We start from the raw sequence: 22271 nt of genomic DNA, 5'->3' as shown, positions 1-22271 counted from the left end.
GAGCCAGGATCTTACCCCAAGACCTCTGGTGCTTTTTTCACTAATACAACTGCTTTTGAGGTGTTTATTAAAGCCTTTATTTATTAAAGTTTATTAAAAGCCCTTTGCTTTGAGCAACATGGCAGCTTTGGCAGGACCCAAAGGTATCTGGGTTACAAGATCTGATCTGCCCACCACCTCTTCCCCCTGCCCAGTTCAACCAAATTACATTGTATTAATTCAAATACATTAATTTAAATAAGCTAGAGAGTTGGGCCTGGAGTCAGGAAGATTCATCTTCCAACGCTGATTAGCTGGGTGACCCTGGGCAAGTCATATAACCCTGTTTACCTTAGTTTCCTCGTCTATAAAATGAGGTGGAGGAGGAGATGGCAAACCCTGCCAGTATCTTTGCCAAGAAAACTCCAAAAGGGGTCATGAAGAATTAGACATGCTGAAAAATAACTCAACAACAAGGACAATGCATTTATAAGAGAAGTGATCTGGGAAAAGCCCTCATCTTGGGGGCCTCCCCAAGAGCCAAAGGCCACATGTCTAGTTCCATGGGAAGCAGATCAGAGTGTTCTTCAGATCACCCATGTTACACACTGTTTTCCCTAGTAAGATTGCAAATTCCTTGAAGGTTGAGACTATTTCATTTTCACCTCTAATCTCAAAAATGTATCTGGCATACAGTAGGAACTTAATAAATGCTTGCTTGATTTTACTTCTTTCTGATATCTCTATATTTCAATACTTCTTTGATATGGATCTTTCTTACACTGATAGCACTGTGACTGGAGCTGCTTCTGTCCTTTTATTTACAGAGCCTAAAACAGTAGCTTATGCTCCAGAGACAACAAAAACAGTTAGCATTTATATAACACTTTAAGATTTGCAAAGTGCTTTGCCTTTGTTATCTCATTAGATCTTCAGGACAACTCTGAAGAGATCGATACTATTATTATACTTATTTTACAAATAAGGAAAGTTAAGTGACTTGCCAAAATGTTTTTATTTATGAAATGATGGGGACTAGATCTAGAGTTTAGATGAACTCTAAGATCTCTTTTAGAACTATGCTCCTATCATATAGTATCACTGAGTATCATATAGTATCATATAGAATCAAATAGTAGCACTGCACTTTATATTTATTTATTATATTTTTTTAAATGTTGACTGAATTAATGCTGCCTGATTGTGGGCTGGTTCCTGGGGTAGAGATTTTTCCCAGGGATCTGGGAAAGAGGGATGGCTATACTCCAATGATTATCACACCATCATCAAAAAATTCAAATGCTAGAGGCAGCTAGGTGGTGCACCAGCCCTGAAATCAAGAGGACCTGAGTTCAAATTTGATTTCAGACACTTAACACGTCCTAGCTGTGTGAGCCTGGGCAAGTCACTTAACCTCAAATGCCTCAGGAAAAAAAAAATCAAATGTTCTAAGTTATCATCGTAGGGTAGTGACAGGAAAGAGGCAGTGGATTGGAAAGGATACCATCTTAACTATCAGAAAAGAAATATCTAAGAAGGAGAAAAGGCCTCCTTACCATCTTAACTATCAGAAAAGAAATATCTAAGAAGGAGAAAAGGCCTCCTTAGTTTTATAGATTTAATAGATAGAAGACACTTTAGAAGTCACCTACTCCAAAGCTTCTTAAATTGTGGATCATAACTCCATATGGAGTCACATAACTGAATGTGAAGATTGCAAAAAATTTGGCAACAGTAAAAGGTATTAAATATTCTTCCAATATGTAATTTTTTACGTAACAATAAGCAAGAGTATCTATTTCATTACTATGCAAATTTGGTTTTATCTTTAATAAAATGTAAAATTATACATATACCAAATAATTATTTTAAAATAAATTTATGATTTACCAAGTAAAAAAAAAGATCAGTAAATGTTTGATTTGTAAGCCTATTTTATATGCCTATGTACCTGGGGTTGTGTAAAAATTTCTAGATGAAAGGGGGTCATGAAAAGAAAAAGTTTAAGAAGTCCTGAGCTAGCCTATGAAACTGAGGCTCAGAATAAAAGGGAAATTACATTCCCAAGATCCTATCAATAGCAAAGCAGCAGAGCTAGAGCCAAATCTTGTGACTTTAAAACCTATGCTTTTTTTTTTTTTTATACTACACCATACTGTGGCTGATGATGTAAACTCAAGGTTATAAAGTGAAGGCAAATGCCCTCATTTCTAATGTGTTCCCTTGATCTGTTAAAAATAAAAGAAATACCATATTAGAATTGTATAACCTAGTAAATGGTATGGGCTGAAAATAGCAATAGATAATAGATTTATTTCCCCTAAAGCCCTCCTTATCTGATATTTCACTGTCATGTGGAGGTGACCCAGACCCATTCCAAAGAAGGATGTGGTCTAGTAGATTGTACCAAACTAGAAGAGTTAGAAGAATGAGCCTGATCAAAGATAGTGCATCTGTCACCTGATTAAGTGCATACTTAATCTGGATGCTCACCAGGGCATGCATATAATAATTATGTGTTGTTGTTGTTCAGTCATTCTCATTCATGTCAGATTCTTAGTGATCTCCTTTGTAGGGATTTGACTCTAACCAAGAAGGCTGACATTCAAATAAACTCAACAAAAGCAAAAGATTCTATACCAGGTACCAAGAATATAAAGATATCTTTGGCGTAGACTTTAATCGAAGGGCTAACAATCTAATTGGGATTAAATAACAAATATAATCGGACACATTAGATAGTATTGGATCTGGAATTAGAAGGACTCATTTTCCTGAGCTTAAATCTGGCTTCAGAAACTTATTAGCTGTGTGATGCTGGGCAAGTCATTTAACCCTGTTTGTCTCAGTTTTCTGCTCTGTTTAAAAAAAAAAAAGAGCTGGAGAAGGAAATGTCAAAAACTCTAGTATGTTTGCCAAGGAATCCCAAATAGAATCATGAAGAGTTGGATATGACTAAAACTACTCAACAACAACAAATATAAGTCACTATAAATACAAGGGATGAGCAAGTGAAGAATAAATGTGAGATACAGGTGAAATGTCCTGAGAAATTTGAGGGGGGGAGGACATCTATCAGTTGATCAATCAAAAAATGTTTATTAGTTGCCTACTGTGTGCTAGGTATAATCATTTTCAGATAAAGGGAATCTTGGTTTCCTAATTAGCAACAGAAAACTAGAAGCCTGATGTCCTGTCTGACAGTGGTACCAAAGGGCTTTGGGCTCCAGTAAGGAAAGAATTTCCTGTTGAGAAAGGAAATGAAAAAAGGTCCAAAAAAAAAAAAAACCCCAAAAAAACACGTTGACAACCTATTCTCTAACACTTTTTGTTACTTAATGCTTTTTTGTTAGAAGGATAGGCCAGTTTCCCCATGTCCCACTTCCTTGGGAGACTAATCAGTTGTGCGCTGGGAAGACTGGGTGGTTGAGTGGCTCAAGGGCTTGTATTCTGAATGTCAAACACTCAGTCCATAACTTCCCAGGTACAGAGCCTGGCAAGTAGAAGGCACTCTATAAATGCTAACTGTCACCACCATCATCATCATTATTATATGCATCTCCTGGTGACCATCTTTCATCTGGGTTAGTCCTTAGGTCACAGACACTCTATCTTTGATGGGACCCATTTTTATAGCTTTTCTAGTAGGTTGTAATACAACCTACTAAGACACATATCTCACTGGCATAGTTTCCAAAAACCCAGGTCAACCAGATTAAAATATAATTTTAATTATAAATATTCTTCACAAAATTTTATTACAAATATTAACAGAATAAATAAAAATATAATTAAACATAGATTTCATTTTAAATGCTGCCCACAGGTATTCTTATGTATAAAGTGGCATAGTTTCTAATTAAGTTAGATACTTCTGCTCTCTAATATTTACAAGATTGTCAGCTCTATAAGGGCAGGGATTATATATTATTTATAATTAAAGATTCTCTAAAATTGTATAGGAAGTCGAGATACTTGGGTTTCTATCCTGACTTTAGTGTTTATTTGTCATAAAACCCTGGGAAACCTCAATTTCCTTGGCTGTAAAACGGCACTGTAATGTTTATCTTATCCACTTCATGGAGTTATTCGGAAGAAAGCACTCTGCAAATTTTAAAATGCTATAGATTTAAATATTTGTTGACTAAATCCTACCAGTCTAGCATTTTCCCCATTATTTTTCAATGCTGCTCCCTGCCTGGTTCCTTTTTCCAGTATATTAGGGTAATGTCATGGAAGGACATCTGGACTTGGAGGCTGAAAGATCTGGGTTTTGTAACCGATAGTCTGCTTGAACTCTATTGGTGTTTAACCTTTATGGGTCTTATTTTCTTCCTTTGTTAAATGAGGGGGTTTGACTAGATGGTCTCTTATCCCTTCAAAGAAGGGATCTTTTATCAATGTGTGTGTGTGGGGGGGGTGTAGGGGTGAGAGAGAGAGACAGACAGATAGATAGGGTTGGACCTTAGAAAGTGGAATCTTGATCTCTTACCTTCCCCCAACTGCAGGGCTGGGTCCATGAGTTCCATCATGTATTCAACATTGAGAAGCATTTCTGTCAGGTTGCTACGGGCCAGGACATACATGAGGACTGGAAGAAAATCATCAGCTCCATAGGGTTTCCCTGTACAAATAAATGATGGCGAAAAATTGGCTCTTTATAATTCACACTGTCCTGAAAAAATAGTCACACTTGTGAGCTAAGCTCTTTGGTGAGTTATAATCCTGGTCTTTCTGGTCCCAAACCCTGACATTTATTTACTAAAATGCCTCTACATTTAATTTAAGAGCATTTATTTGATTGAGATTCTCTCTTGGGGGTAGCTAGGTAGTGCAGTGGATAGAACACCAGCCCTGAAGTCAAGAGGACCTGAGTTCAAATCTGACCTTAGACACTTAACACTTCCTAGCTGTGTGTACCTGAGCAAGTCATTTAACTCCAATTGCCTCAGGGGAAAAAAAAATCCCTCTTGGTGGGAATTGCCTTCTTTAAATGTAAATCCATGATCTGGGTAACAGTGAATCATCTATGCCTTGTTGTACATTCATAGGAGAGATCCACAACAACAAGAAAGCACATGAACCTCAAAAGGCGATTGGAGAGGGCTATCTTTAAGAGTAAGAAAATGTTTAGAAATAGTAAGTGAAAGACTGTCAACAAATTATAAAGCAATTTTCTACTAAATTTTTTCACCACAACTCTATTTCTTAACACTTTCTATCCATCAGAAACTTGGACTTCATTCCTGGTTCTTTCCCTCCCACTTCGCTCCCATGTTGGTGAATATTAACTTTATCTTGCAGGAATCCAGGAGTATGAGCAGGAATATGCTGGCAAATGTTTAACAACCAATTTTCCACATAAAGATATGATATGCCTTTAACTTGAATTTTTATTAACATTTTCTCCATCACTTTCTAAAGTCTAGAAAATCCACAAAACAATAAATCAAACTCTATTTGTAGTGTTTGTCAGTTTTTGAAATATACCTACTCATCCTGAAAATTTAACAACTGTCTCTCTAAGCCAGTACAGAGCGGCTCCAGCACACTTCTGCAGCTACCTCTTGGCTGTTCTCACTATGTCCCTGCTGGTCCTTTTTTTTTTCTTCATCCCCACCTTCTTCAGGCTCTTTTTTATGCTTCTTGAGGGTAGGAACCATCTTGTTTGTTTATATTGGGTTTAGCCAGGTGTTTGGCACATAGTAAATGCTGAATGATCCTTTCTCTCATTTGTCTTTGTTTTCTCTCTCTCTCTCTCTCTCTCTCTCTCTCTCCTTTCCCTCCTTTTCTCCCTCTCTGTCTGTCTCTCTCTCTCTCTGTGTCATCTTCCTGTTTCTGTCTCTTTCTGTATCTCTCTTCTCTTTTCTTTGTCTCTTCTTTCCCTCCCTCCCTCCCTGTCTGTCTGTCTGTCTCTCTGCATCTTTCTTTTTTTCTGTCTGTCTCTTTATTTCTCTCTTTCCATTATCTGGCTCTATCAGTTCCCTGGGATCAGGGACCATGTATTTATACAAGTCTTTGTATCTAATACATTTTACATAGCATAGGGCTTCGCAAATAGTAGGCACTTAGTAATTGCTTACTGAATGAATTGGTTTTGCCAAGGCTAGCCCCAAACAACTGGAGGCAAAAATAGCATAAGAATTTTGAGCATTGAATTTAGAGATACCAGATCTGAGTTTGAATATCAGACCTTTTATTCATTATGTTCCAAACTTGGGAAAAACTCTTAGAGCCTGAATATTATCATTTTTTATGAGAAGAACATTGAATTAGATGGCCTTTAAAGATCCTTTCAACTCCAAAATTCTATGTTCCTTTCAGCAACATTCAGTAATGAATTAGAACCTTGAGGACCTCTGTCCCAATCCTTGACTGATCTGCAGGCCTTTGGGTGAGAAAGGCTCGAGTCTGCATTTTTCTGAAAGTAATGTGCCTCTGCCCACCTGAATAATGATCTCCAGGAATCTTTGTCCTGCCTCTATAGATCTGATCAAGCCTTATTACTCAGGAGAACTTATTATAAACCTTTTGTTAACTTTCTTATTCAATTTAAACATTATTTGGGGGAAGATCACTGAATTAAGAGCTGGAAAAGAGTTAGAGATTCTCCAGTATAACTCCCTCCTTTGACTGTTTGGGAAACTGAGGTCTAGACATAAATAAAGTGACTTTATTCAAAGTCATAAGTTAGTAGAGGTCAGAAAATTGCTGCACTAGAATTTGAATTCAAATCTTATGACTTTAAAGGCAGTGTTCCACACTGCCTCCCTCCTACTGGCTGTTCTGCATACTATTATTTTAATTACTAGAGTCCTGTCATATGGGAGATTTTTAACATTAACACAGTTTTAAAAACAATTATGAGTTTGGCAGCAGGGAAAGCTCAGATATAAAACCCATTTTGATTTCATGTGGTATACACCTGTAACTCACATACTGCTTTAGATCCAACTAAATTTTTAATATTTCCATTAACATAAAATTTCTGGGTGTGATATGAAAAATTTACCAAGGAAAATGTACCAGATGAATTTTTTGGTTCTTAGGGACAACATCCCTAAGAGGAGTGGCCAAGGCTAGATGTCTGGCTTTGATCCTTTCCATTTCATTACTCAAAACCAGGATTTCCAAAGCTAGGGTAAAGCTTGGGGGAGATGGGAGCAGAAGCATTGCCCAGCCTCCATCCATGGCCTCAGGAAAGTCAGGAAGCCAGCAGGTTAGTTGCTCCTCATTCATCTCTCCCTTATCTAAACTCCAATGTCACTTAATAGCTGTGCACATATCATTATCACTTTGAAATCTTATTTTTCACATTATATGCAAGTCTTGTTTCTTGAGCCAAACTGAAAATACCTAGAAGGAATGGAATATGCCTCAGAATTCTGTGTATTCTCAGATGCCTACCACAATGCCTGCCTAAAGTAATTGTTCAATAAATGTTGATGGTGATAAAATAGGGATCATAATATTTACAAGTGTCTACTCATAGTATTTTTATAAAGAGAAAATATATGTAGGAAGTGATCTATAAATTTAATAATGTTATTTAAATGCACAGAATTATTATTAATATAAGACAGAGGGTAGGTACATGGAGCAATGGATATCTGAAGCTAGGAGCTAATTGTGTGAACCTGGGTAAGTCACATAACTGCATCAGTTTTCTCATAGGTAAAATGAATTAGAAAAGGAAGTGGTAAATCACTCCAGTATTTTTGCCAAGAAAACCCCAAATGTGGTCATGAAGAGTTGGGCATGAATGGAATGACTGAATAATGACAAAAAAAATATAAAGCCTTGATCCCAGCATTTTGAAATTCCATATATTGGAAATCCTCTAAGCTATTCAAACACACCTCTGGAAATAGGTGGGAATTTACTCTTGTAAGCACCATCATTTAAACATTTTTAAGCATTGTACACAGCATGTTAAAACATAGAACAGAGAATTTTAGACCTGGAAGTGATAATAGAACACAGAATTAGAACTGGGAGAAACACAAATTAGAACATAGATGTAAAATAAGAAGGGACCTTCGTGCAGAGAAGTTTAGAACATAGAATATAGAACTTTGGAGCTGGAAATGATTGTAGATATTCTCTGGATCAGGGCTTTGAAATTTTTTTCTACTTGTGACTCCTTTTTGCCCAAGAAATTTTTATGTGGCCCTAAGTATATATGTATATAGAATAAGTACACTAAATCAAATATTTGCTGATAATGAATCCTAATTTCACAACCCCTACATTTAGTTATAAGATCTCATATGGGGTCACGAACCACAATTTAAAAAGAGGGCTCTAGACTTATTCCCCTCTTTTTATACATGAGGAAACTAATGTCCAGGAAGGCCAGTGCCTTGTCTGAGGTCCCAAGCAAAGGAAAAATGTTCATTTATCCAGCCATTTACTTGACTGGTATACTGATGAAAGTGGTAAATGGATGATTTGAATGAACATGTGATATAGTAGAAAAAGCAGTAGTTCGTAAAACCTGCTTCTTATTCTAATATAGGAAACGCTGGATAAGCCATTGATCTACTTTGTCCTCAGTTTTGCCATAGATAAAATGAGGCAGTTGGACTACATGGTTTCTGAGGTTCCTTCCCAAGAAACCTCTAGACTTAGTCCAGGCTTTTCTAGGACACTGAGGACTTTACCTTTTTTTTTTTGTTTTTCCTGAAAGTGTCCAAGCAGGTAATACCTGTTTGTAACAGGCACAATGTCTCCATATTCTTATTAAGGTTCCCATTAGGCCAAAAATTTCTATTTTTCTCAGGCCACAAACAATGTAATTCTGGGTATGCCTCCTGAGGAGGCTGCTGATGAGAGGGGTCTCCACCCTGGATTAATAGATTCTTTTTGCTTTCCTTCTGCAAAGTTATATCTGTTTGCCATGGTTATAACTGATCAAATTTTAAAGAGATGTCCTGCAGTATTCATGAATACTTTATGAGCTAAAAAGGTTCTCAACAAGAAGAGATATTTAAGACAGAGCTGAGCTAGAAAATAATCAGCAGCTCTCATTCAGGATGTGCTGAGTCTATCCTCTGTTGTTGTTTTGTCATTTTCAGTCCGGTTTGACATTTTTTGTATCCCCTTGTGGGGTTTTCTAAAGATACTAGAATATTTTGCCATTTCCTCTCTAGCCAAACAGGGTTAAGTAAGTTACTTGAGGGTCACATAACTAGTAAATGTGAGAGGCTGGATTTTAATTTCAGGTCTTTCTGACTCCAGGCCTGGCATTCTCTACCACCTAGCTACTCATATCTCAATCAACAAATATTGATAAGTTCTGGTGATTTGCCAGGCACTGGGGATTCAGCCTCTGCTCTCAAGCAGCTTGTGTTGCAATGAGGGGGAAATAATATTAAATAACTAGGCACACATATAACACCAAAAGAGGGGATGGGATGCAAGGTTATCTCAGAGGGGAAGGTATGAACAAATCCACTAAAGGATCCTGAAGAGAGGATCTGAGCAAGGGAATCCGGCCTGCTTAGGAAAATAATTTAAAGAATTTACATCTATGGAGGATTTCCCAAATGCAATGTGCTTTTGACACCTACATGATCTCATTTGATTCCCCCATTTGCCTAACAAACCTTTGAGGTAGGTAAAAGAAATAGTTTAGTCCGTATTTTCACTGATGATGAAGCTGAGACTCACAGGGATGAATGGTGAAGGTAACTTTGGTAAACAAGTAAGTACCAGTGCCAGGACTTGAGACCTTCAGATTCTAAACCTACTTCCGTTTCCACTACAGCAAGTCATCCGTTAGTCTATCTTTAGCAATATATAACATGACAAGAGGTGTTGTATGGCAAACCAACCCTTTGTCTCTGTCTATGTAGGGAAGATGTTCATCCAGTTTTTCTAAGGAGGCGAAGGCATACTTGGGAACGATGATTTGGAAGCTGCTGAGATTTTAGCTCTACATAACTAAATATCTGAATATAAGGAAAAGTCTTTTATGTGAAAGGAAAAAAAAAACCCTGAATACTTGGAGATATTCAAATGCAGAAGGGACTGTCTCAGCAGGTAGTGAGTTTCCTGTCTTTGAAGGATTTGAGATAGAAGCCAAGTGACTACTCTCCAGGATACTGTATTTAGCCCTTCTTGCTTAGGATCAGGAAACTATGAGATTTTATAATTACATGAAAATTCATATTTCTAATAAATATTTATCAAATCAATAACATTTCATATATGCTAAGATGGTTTTAGTTTCTATAAAGTATTTTTTCTTTCATTTAAAAATTTTCCCATACCTTTCAGCACTTTTAGGACTTTTTAGCTAAAGTAGTGTTCAAATCTTATCTAGTCTCAAAGTGGATCACAGAGACAGGTCAGTTTATGTCCCATCTAATATAACACCCACAAGCAAATCCAGTACTCAAAATGTAGTCTGACCAAGACAAACTTCAGTGGGACAGTTGTATCCCTCTATTACAGGACAGTTTTTATTATTAGAGAGGTTTTTTCAAGTAAAATACAGGGTTGTTATTACATTATATAATAATTATACATAACAAAATTTTATATAATAATGTAATAATTATTCTTGAGTTGATATTTTTCTCCCTGTAACTTCCACCTGTTGCAATGAATATACTTGTAATGAGAAAAGAAAAAATGGAATGGATGTGAGAAGTATTGACAAAGTAGGATGTGCAAAACTTGGTAAGTGATTGAATATAAGAGGTGAGGGAAGAGAGTAGAGATAAATCCCAAATTTCAAACATGGGAGACAGAGTAAGTATTAGAATCACCAGCAGAAATAGAAAAGGCAGAAGGAAGAACAGGTTTAGAGGAAAAGACAATAAGCTTGGTTTTGTACATAGTGAGTCTGAGATGATGGTGGCAAAAGTGGGTGGAGGTGTCCTGATGGCAGCTAGAGATGTAGAGTTGGTTCTCAGGAGATCAGAAATAGAAATGTAATATAAAACTCTATTTGTGTTTAATAGTAGCCATTGTTGGTGGGGGAAGGGATGGGAAGGAATAAAAAAAAAATTACATGTGTAACCTTATTATGTATTTAAAAGGAATAGCGGGGTAGCTAAGTGCCACAGTGAATAGGGCACCAGCCCTGAAGTCATGAGGACCTGAATTCAAAACTGGCCTCAGACACTTAATACTTCCTAGCTGTGTGACCCTGGGCAAGTCACTTAACCCCAATTGTCTCATCAAAAAAAAAAAAAAAAAGGAATAGCAAGTTGTACAAAATAGACTTGCTGTTTCACATGCAATAATCTTTTTTATTATGTTATATAAATTCTTGTTTTATTCCATAAATTAAAAAGAAATAGCAAAACAAACAATAAACAAAATAAATAGAATCTGGGGGGAAAAGAAGTCTGTATAGAAGTGGTAATTGAATCTGTGAGATAAGATTTCTAAAGAAAAAGGTATTGACAGAGAAGAACTTAGCACTGAAGAATGACCCTCAATGGATACACAACTTAAGTTATCAGAAGGGATGGCCGACGGGAGAAAAGAATAAAGAAATGTTTTGAGAGGGAGGAGGAGAACCAAGATAAAGCTAGGGGAGGAGAGAATAACAAGTGAGAAGGGAATTGCTCAATTATGTCAAAATTTCCAGTGAGGTCAAAAAAGATGAGGACAGAATAAAGGTTATTACATTTGTTGATGGATGGTTGATCTTTACCAGAGCATTTTAAGAGCAGTGCAAGGGATAGAAATCAGATTATAAAGAGTAGAGGAGTAAGTGGGTAGTGAGGATATTCTAGTATTATATATAAATTTTTTTTTCAATAAGTTTAAAGGAGTTGAAAAATAGGGCAGTAACTATATGGCACAGAAGAGTTTACAAGAAGGTTATTTCAGGATTAGAGAGGCTTGAGCATGGTAGAGGAGTAAAGAGGAAGAGGTTTTCAATAAATAGGATTGCTGGGGTAACTACTGGAAAAAAGTTCCTGGGAAGAAATAGAATCAAAGGCTCGGGTTTAGAAACTGACTTTAACCAGATTAGAGAATTTAGAAGAGGTTCTGAATATTCAGAGTATTTAGAATTACTGAATAATTCTGAAGAAAGAAAAAAGAGCATAAAGGAGCTCATATTAGATGGCGCCAGTTTTTTCAGTGAAATAAGGAGGCTAAGGACTCCTATGTGCAATAAATGTGAAAGGTCAGGATAGGGTGGGGGGAAGCGAAAAGAAGAGAACATTTGGAACAAATGTTGTGGGGAATGAAGTAGGGAGTTACTAAGGGAAGAGAAAAAACATGGTTAAGTAGCCTGAAAGGCCCAACTGAGGTTATGTAATATAAATTTGTAGTGGCTGAAATGAGCTCAGTTTCATAATTTTCCCCATAGATGCTCAGTGGTTCTGGAGCGGAAATGAAGAAACCAGTTATAGGGGCTACCCAATCATGAAATAGGAAATGGTGGAGGAGTAGGAGAGCATAGTATTCAAAATTAGAAGCATTATACGTGTATTGTTTCTTCCACCATGGAGAGAGGTACCTAAAGGCATTTCAAGACAGCCTTCATGCCTTCCCTAATGTAATCTTCTGTCCTAGTTCTTTAGCTGTTGATCATATGATATGCTTTCTAGTTTTTTCAGTTTTGGGGACACTACCCTCTGAATATGCTCAAGATTGAGTTTAATGTTAAGAAAAATTTCCTAACAATCCACAGCAGTTTTAGCAGTCAGTTCAGCCCCTTTGTTTTACAGATAAGGATATTGAAGCCCAGGAAAGTTAGAACTCTCCAAAAAGGCTGCCTTGAATGGATACCAGAGATTCTCCAACACTAGCAGTTTTTAAGAGGAGAGGGTGGATGGTCACTAATTTGAGGATGATGTAGACAAGATACCTGATCAGGTACAAGAAGGATGATTTGGCTTCTAAGGCTATTTCAAATTCTGAGATTCTGAAATGACTTGCTTAGGGTCATATCTCTATAGTAAAACTGGGATTAAAGCATGGTTTTCCTGATTATTGGATCAGGGCTCCTTCCTCCATATAGAGTGCAGAACCGCAAGTTGGGAGCCAAAGAATTATAGTAAAGAAGAAATATCCAATATAATTCAAGCCAAGTCAAGCCAAGAAGTACATATTAAGTACTTACTAAGACCAGGGCAATTGAGGATCTAAAAAAATAAGTAACAAACATGACCTTGACTATGTATTTTCATAATTCAAAGAGAGAGTTGCAAAAAAGTGATCTGAGTTATGAAGATCCCACTTCCTCTATCTGGTCTTTAGTGACAATTTCTTTATAGCAAGAGTTGGCCAGGTTCTGCAGCAGATCATGGAAAGTCCAGAGCTATTTTCTATTCTCGTACTGGCTTTAGGTTTTTGGTCTCTCATGGACCATTGTCCTTCCCTGCCTGTGAGGTCACTCTAAAGTGTCAGATCATATTTAAAGTTAACTCAATTTATTAAAAGCTTAATCTGTTAATTAGAGGCAGGGTAGTGAAAAGAAAGTTATATTGGATGGCAGAAGACCTGAATTTGAATATCGACTATACTACTTGTGGAATTGTGATAAGGCAGCTGGGTGAATAAAGACTGGATCTAGAATCAGGAAGAACTGAGTTCAAAACTAGCCTTAGATACTTGGACAAGTCATTTAACGTCTGACTGTAAAATGGGCACAATAATAGCACTTTATAACAGGATTGTTATAAAGATCAAATGAGATAATGCATATAAAATTCTTTATAAATCTTAATAAAGCATTCATAAACACAAATTATTATTTATAACCACATGCACATTACATCTCTGAAACTCAGTATCCTCATCTGTAAATGTTGATAATACCATTTGTATGATCTACCTGATGGTGTTATTGTGAGTAAAATGTTTTATAAAGTTTAAGGCACAATAGAAAATAAGCTATGATTATCACTCAAATAAGGTATAAGCCTTCATGTACAAAAGAGATCCATAATGTATAACTGGATTTAGAGAATCTGGAAACAGAGAATCTGGAAACATAGATTCTGCTTCTGGTTCTGTCAGTTATTGGTGAGTTGATACAGTACAGGTCAGTACTTTCTGACTTTCAATTTCCCTATAATAATGACTGCACTATAAATAAAGATCAAAGGGTTATGTTGCAAACAAATGGAGGTATGTGGAAATGTGGAATGACCCACTTAAAATTTTCAGCAGAGAAATGAAAAGAAACTGAATTCTCATTCTCCTGGTAATGCTAAGGACCCTTCAACTTTGCCCAACAAGTGGGATCTATTGCTTGGTTGTATAACTTGGCATTTTGAAGTGATTTATTACATGCTCAGAAATACTGATTGCAGTGTTCAGGAGGCAATTAGATAAGACAGCCTTCTGGCAGGATGGAGCTATGTTATTTATATTTAGAAGACTCACTTTGATTGGACATTATCCCATTGAAAAATATTGGATTCCTTGAAAAAGTTGCTGCTTGCAAATAAATAAGGTGGTTTACCATTTTATCATCATCTCTGGAAATACGTGACTTAAGAAACCATAAATGGATGCTTCCAAAAGCCAAGAGTACTATTGCCAGAGAAGGAAAACCAGATATATTTACATTATGTAACCTTCTGGTCAGAGCCAAGATACAAGATTGATAGAGGATGGTCACAGAACTATGGCATTTTAGAGGTAGGAAATACTTTAAAACTAAAAAAAAAAGGATTCTTAACCCCTTTCTGTGTCTTGGATCCCTTTGGCAGGAGGGAGAAGCCTATGGACTCTCCAGAGTAATGTTTTAAAATGCATTAAATTAATCATATATGATTAAGGGAATCAATTATGTCAAAATAGTATCAAAACATCAAAAACAAGAAAAAAAATTAAGTTCATGGACCCTAGGTTAAGAAGCTCTGTATTGCACCAAAGAAAAGTAAAGCCTTAGCCTGTAGAATAAGGCTGAGGAATATTTTTCCTGCCAAGGGCCATTTGGATATTTATAGCATCATTCATGGGCCATACAAAATGATCAACTTAGAAACTCGATCAGTGGGAGATTGTTGTACCTAGCTGTCAGCTCATCATCACGTACCTTGGCAGAGCCAAACCATATGATTTAGTGGCCTTATATGGCCCATGGGTGAGATATTCCCCCCCTCTTTATGCAGAATATCAGAGCTTATAAACTGTTGGAGTTGGAAGAAATTTTCAGAGACCCAGAACATGGTTGTTGTTCGGTAGTTTTAGTCCTATCCAACTCTTTGCAACCCTACCCGGGGTTTTCTTGGCAAAGACACTAAAATGGTTTGCCATTTTTTTCTCTAACTCATTTCTTTAACTTAGATGAAGAACTAAGACAAACAGGGTTAAGTGACTTGCCAAGGGTCACATAGCTAATAATATCTGAAGGGTGAATTTGGACTCCTCAAGTCTTCCTGTCTCCAGGTCTAGAACTCTATCCATTATTTATAAAGAATACAAAGGGATAACTGTAGGCCCACAGAGGTTAAATGACTTGCTTAAATAAGGTCACAGAGCCAGTTAACAGTAGACTGGGGACTAGAATTTAGGTATTCTCATTCCTATTTGAGTGCTGTTTAAGCCATATGGAAACAGAGATTTCTCTGAAAGTATCTAACTCAAAAGAAAATGGGAACTATTCAACTATAAGGATCTCTGGAGGAAAAAAAAAATGACTTAGAAAGTCACATGTTAGTATTGGCTATGCTTTATTGCATTATTATTTAGTTTGTTAAATATTTCCCAATTGTAATTTAATCTGGTTTGGGCCACACTTGAGAGTATTGAGGGCCACACCTGGCCTATGGACTATATGTTTGACACCTCATCTCTGGTGATGTCCCCTGTATCAGAGAGGGCATATGCATTTTATACATTTTTATGTGAGATGAACTGGGCTAGGGGAATCTAGTTAGTTTTTAAATCCCCAGTCTGACTTCTGTCACTATAGCAGGGTGAGAGGTGCTGATAATTGTGGGTGAACAGGTCTCCAGTGTTTACATTCATATATGTACTCTAACTAACCAACTAATAGAGACCCAGAATATTGCTGTTCGATAGTTTTAGTCCTGTCCAACTCTTTGTAACCCTACTTGAGATTTTCTATTACAAAAAATCATTTGGCACATAATCTAACTAAATTAACTCGATCATTTCTTCTTTTTCCTGTATTTTCCAACTCCTAAAGTCTTACTTATACTACATCCTCTGTTCTGAAAGACTCACAATTCCTGATGAAGTCTAATTTATTCATCAAAGTCCAAATTAAATGTCACTTCATCCATGAAACTTTCCCTGATTGTATCAGTCAGAAGTGATCCAATTTCCTTTAGATCTCACATTGAAATACACACACACACACACACACACACACACACACACACACACGTATACAGGATAAAATGACAGGGAATATATATATATATATATATATATATATATATATTCCCTGTCATTTTATCCTTATAATTTTTTTTTTGTTCTATACATGTTATTTCATGATTCTAGATAACTTCAATGAAGAAACTCCTTTTGCCAAGGATACTGACAAAAGTTTTATAACTTTTAATAATAGTAAACAACAATGGCATAATACTATTTATATAGTGCTTACTATGTATTAGGTGCTGTACTAGATACTTTACAATTACTATCTCATTAGATTCTCACAACAACTTTAGAAGGGAGGTGCTATTATGTACATTTTACAATTTGAGGAAATTGAGGCAAATGGGTTAAATGACTCATTAAGAGTCAATTAGCTAAATAAATGTTTAAGATAGAATTTGAACATAGGTCTTCTTGGATAAAATTCTAACATTCTATTCACTTTACTATCCAGCTGCCTCTGGACACCTTATGTTCTCAGATTGTTGCTTGTGAGACCCAGTATTTTATCAGAGAAGGGATACACAAGTAGTATTATATCAGAGAAGGGACTTGAACCTTACTCTTCTTGACTGGAAGTTAGTTCTCCAGTGCTATACCATGCTGCAACATTATTATATTATGCTATATTGTATTGTATTATATTCTGTTACATTATATCATCTGTAGAAAATTATATTTACCTCTCTGTGGACATATTTTATCTTCTTGCTTTCTTCCTTCCCAGTAGAATGGAAGCTCCTTGAAGGCAGGGGTTTTTTGTTTGAATCCCTGTACTTAATACTTGTTTACTAAATTGACTTGAATTTTTGAATAATGGTCTATTCTGGATTATATTACGTATGCAACAATACATACATGTTACGTTTTTGTATACAACATTCTTCTTAACTAGGTTGAAAACATGTCTTATTTTATTTTTTAGGTTCTCTTAGGGTATAGCACAGTGCTTTGCATTCATACCCACTTAATAATTTTTTTCCAAAGCAAATACCATCAAAGATGAGGGGCTTTGGGCTATGATCAGAATACTTCTCTCATGTCTACACTGGCCATGTTATTTTGTGTGTAGTAATGGGATTCTTGACTGGTCTCTACCCTTTATTTTTAATCTGTTGCCTACTTTCACAAATTGCTAATACCAGTTCATTAAATATAAACTGTGCCAAATTCAGTCCAAGCATAGATAGGTGTCAGTTGTGTCAAATGACTTTTTGTAATAACTATAAGTATGGAATCAACATAAGCTTAGTAAGGAAAAGTAGTGATTCTGCCAACTATATTCTAATCCTTTTAACAAACCACATTATATGAAGTTTTCTAATTTTCAAAAGGAAGGGGACCGAATGCAATGTCTGCATTTGCTATATTAATGTTCCCAAATGAAAAAAATCATAACAGCCTTAGTCAATTTTGGAATAAGGGAGAAAAACATCAAAATCATCTAGTTAAAGCTGTATCTTCATAAGGAAAAAGGATGAAAAAGGTCATTCTAGAAAAAGGAAAGAAATTCAGGCTTCCCATTCATCCATCAGTGAAAGGAAATTAACAGTACTTAGTATTTATTAAAGTATTTATTCAGGACCTTCTATATGGTATGATAGAAACATGAAAGAAATACCATTGTATTTCCATACCATATTTCCATATCACAACTTTGCCATGCAAGAGTTTAAAGCCTAATTGAGGAGACCAAACATAAATGTAATAAATCTAAAGACCAAAATGAGAGGTTATAATATTGAATACAAAGATGAGTGGAAAGAGCTTAATCTAGGTTATGTAAAAGTTTCAAAAAAGGATGAGATCATTGTGGCTGGGAGTGATTGAAAAAAGACTTAATTGAGGATGGGTAACTTGAAAAACTTCATACTAGGCAAAGTGAATAGAGTATAGGGATTCAAGTTCAAATATTGTCTCAGACACTTACTTGCTGTGTGTGTGGTTAAACAAATCATGCCTTAGTTTCCTCATTTGTAAAATGAGCTGGAGAAGGAAATGGCAAATCACCCCACTATTTTTAGCAAGAAAACCTCAAATGGGATCATGAAGGTTTGGACATGACTGAAATGATTTACCAACAACAATTGAAGAGGATGGACTTTTTTTTTTCTTATGTATTCCCTTCTGACTTTGAACTTCAGGAAGACTCTGGGCTTTATAGCTGAAAGGTGAAAAATTCTTTAAGTCCTACTGGACTGGATTGTTCTGTATTTAGGAGCCTGAACTCAGACCAAAGGGCATTTATACCCAAAGCTGCAGGTACAACCTCTGCGAACTGCAGGTTATTTATCAGAGTCTCTGGTGACTCAGTAGAATTCCCTTATTTTATTCACTCAATGACCTGTACTGGCTAAGAGTTTGGGATGGAAAAAATGTTATCTATTTTATACAACTGTGTGGGGATGTTCACTCTGTTCTGAGTATAGCAAACCTGTCTTCTGTCTTTTGGGATTCTAGAATTCCAAATCTCAACAGTGCCGTGGTCCAAACCACTGCTAAGTATAAACCCCATTACCTTCCAGTTTTGCATACCTGGGTTCCCTAAGGCCATGGAGTCATAAATGAGTTTGCAGGATTTGAGCAAGATGGCAATCTTCTTCTCAGGGGAATAGGCCTTGTGCATGCTAGTGAATTTGTGAAGGATCTTCTCCATGACAGAAACTTCTGGCACACTGGTGGTCACACCCAGATCAGTGGTGGTAGTAGCCAAGATGACTAACTGATTTCCCTTTAGGAGCTGGAGGGTTCCATCCTTAGAGTGGATCTGTTGGAGGTGTGAATTAATGGCCTCTTTCAGGGGTTTCAGCACACATTTATATAAGGCAGACTCTACAATGGCTTCTGTGAGCAAAGAAGAGAAAGATTAAAATATAGAAACTGAAAAATTAACACTCTTTGCAGATGATATAATTGTATATTTAGAGAATCCTAGAGAATTAACTAAAAAACTACTAGAAACAATGAACAACTTTAGCAAAGTTGCAGGATATAAAATATACCCATATAAATAATTAGCATTTCTATATTTTACCATCAAAACTTAGAACAAGAGATAGAAAGAGAAATTCCATTTAAAATAACTGTAGATAATATAAAATATTTGGGAGTCTACCTGCCAAAACAAAGTCAGGTACTATATGAACACAGTTACAAAACACTTTTCACACAAAGTTAAATCTAAATAATTGTAAAAATATCAAGTGCTCATGAGTAGATTAAGCCAATATAATGAAAATGACTTTCCCAGGGTTACACAGTTAGCAATTATGAGGCTAAATTTGAACTCAGCTCTTCCTGACTTCAGAAGTAAAGCTCTATATGCTCTGTCATCTAGGTGCCCCAAGGAAAGGAGAAGACGAAGTCCTTTCCAACTTAAACATTCTATATTCTATAATTTTAAGGTCTTGTCCACTGCTAACATGTGATATCATGTAATGACCATGCTAATACCCAGGACACCCCAGAATCAGCCAGAGTCAGGATAAGCAAAAGTCCTTAATCTTTATTCTTGATCCCCAAACGCAGGATTGAACAAGATGGAAGCAGATTCTCCCCAAGTGCCTTCTCCCTGTCTACCATCAAGAGTGGCTCCCTGGCTAGCTTTTCTCCAACCCCTCGTCCCTCCTACAATTCTCTATACACCAATCATTGAGATAGTACCGATAATGTAAAGGACCATTTTCCAAGCATATGCCCATAAGAGTATTGTCTAATCAGTAATTTCCCTCAAGCACTTGGCAGTCCTGACCTCAGTGCATTGAATTCAATAGTTTCAGCACTCTACAATATCAACTTAAGTTTATTTTCATGCATTTGGAAATATGGAATGTTACTTTTCTATTTTTTAATGAAGTGTCATATAAACTTTTTTTCAGACTCCAAGTTACTGAAGAGCTATCCCATATTTTAGACTACTGATTTTACCAAAATCATTCAAGTTCCTTTGTTGGGGACAGCAAATATTTAGGAGGATAAGTGTGTGTCATTTCTTCCCCAAACTATTTCTTGGAGATGTCCCCCTTACCCTCATTCACAGAGGTATCTCCTTACTTCAAAATCTCATCATTTCTACCCATACTGTTAATATTCTACTTATAGATTTAGCTCAAACTGTTTATGTTTAAGAATATAACAATTTTCTAATGTTCCTTCTAGCTCTGATAATTGAATATTTTAGGTTCTAACATTCCATATTCCAGTGCTAACATTCTGTGGTTCTAACATTCTCTGTATAAGGTCCCTTCTAGCTTTCAAACCGTAGAACTCTGGGATCCTCTATCCTAACAAATAGCATCCCTTCTGGGCACCTAGACTAAGGTAAAGTCCACCTTCTCCTTGTCTCAAATCATATGGTAGCAGTGCCCAGAGTAATCCCTCAGAATCATTCCACAAATTTCCACCCTAAGTTTAAGAATCCTGGTTTCTTGACAGATAAGATGTTACTCCACTGTAGCATTAACCTTGTAACAAACAGCCTTACCATAGCAAGGAATCATTATACATAGACATAACTAGGGGTGATCTCATAAAGACACTGCCTCTCAGTCTCCATGAATCATCATCATCATTCTCTCACATGAAGAGATCCATTCTACAAGTCTGAGTTAGACGTTTAGCAGCCACGGGCAAGTGGCTTCTATAATCACAACATATGGCATTATTTTGAGAGATGCTGGGAAGGGTCCTACTCAGGCCTGCTCTAGGTGTCCAGTACAGAAAGTCGCCACCAGAAATTTGGCTTGCCCACAGATGTACTGCTAAGGCCCCAATCCTACCTAGACAGACAGGTGTAATATTGGTCATAGAATTAGAAGGCAGGGACTGGAATTGTAGCTCTACTATTTATGAGCCATGTGTTACCATCTCTCCCAGATCCTATCCTATTTTGATTAAGGAGAAGAGCTGGGAGCCCTATTATTTTGGGCCAGGACCCAATTTCTGATTTATTTCCCCCCTTTCTCCCTCCCCTCCCCCCCCCAACACACACACACATACACACACACCTCTTCCACCAACAATCAGATGTCTCTATTCAGCCCTTACTTAGAACTAGGTTTGGGCCTGATTTTATTTTATTTTATTTTTCTAAATACATGCAGAGATAATTTTCTGTAAAGGGCTGAAACTCTTGAATTCATGCACTAAGGTCAAACAATTGAGCACTTAAGGCTAACTACCGATTAGACAGTACTCTATTAGCATATGCTTGGAAAATGGCCCTTCCCACTATTCTGTGCTGGCTCGATAATTGATGTATACAGAGAATTGTAGGAGGGACTAGAGGGTAGAGTAAGACTAGCCAGAGTCACTTCTGGGTGGAAGATGAAGAAGGAAGGTTGTGGAGATTCTGCGTCCATCTAATTTACTCCTACCTCTAAGGACCAATAATAAAGACTAAGGACTTTTGCTTATTCTGACTCCGGCTGATTCTAAGGTATCTAGGATGCTAATGCAGTTATCACAATTTTCAACATTCAGTTTTGTGAAACCTTATGTTCCAAATTTTTCTCCTCACCTCCTCTTCCCCTTACCCTAGATAGCAAGCAATTCAATATAGTTTAAACATATGGAATTCTTCTAAACATATTTCTATATTCATCATGCTATGGGAGAAAAATCAGATCAAAAGGGAAAAAGGCAAGAAAGAAAAAAAATAAGCAAACAATAAAAAAGGTGAAAATATTATGCTTTGAGCCACAGTTCTTTCTTTGAATGTGGATGGCACTTTCCATACAAATCTATTGGAATTATTTGGGACTGATTTTAACTTGGGCCAAGTGCCATCTCCTTCATGGGAGCGTGTCTCATGGAAGCTAAGGTGCTTTGTTGTTTTTGTCTTGTGTGGGTATGTTTGTGTAAAGTTTGTTCCATATTTGGGGATTTTTTTTTTAGAAAGGAGATTATTGTAAATTATATCCTATTTTTCTGGATGTTTGAATTAAAAGCAATTTTAA

The 22271-nt window shown here is 36.5% G+C and overlaps 1 protein-coding gene across 1 annotated transcript in view; it reads right to left on the bottom strand.

Moving 5' to 3' along the window:
- Positions 1-22271, bottom strand: part of RIN3 (Ras and Rab interactor 3) — a 156018-nt gene that overhangs the window by 13432 nt on the left and 120315 nt on the right. Inside the window, 2 exon segments of the mRNA XM_051977350.1 lie at positions 4472-4603; positions 18850-19158. Coding sequence (XP_051833310.1) covers positions 4472-4603; positions 18850-19158 — 441 coding nt within the window.

This window comes from Antechinus flavipes, chromosome 2 (genome assembly GCF_016432865.1).
Source record: "Antechinus flavipes isolate AdamAnt ecotype Samford, QLD, Australia chromosome 2, AdamAnt_v2, whole genome shotgun sequence".
Classification (NCBI taxonomy): domain Eukaryota; kingdom Metazoa; phylum Chordata; class Mammalia; order Dasyuromorphia; family Dasyuridae; genus Antechinus; species Antechinus flavipes.
The sequence above is the reverse complement of the archived record's forward strand: the minus strand, read 5'-3'. Positions and strand labels throughout refer to the sequence as shown.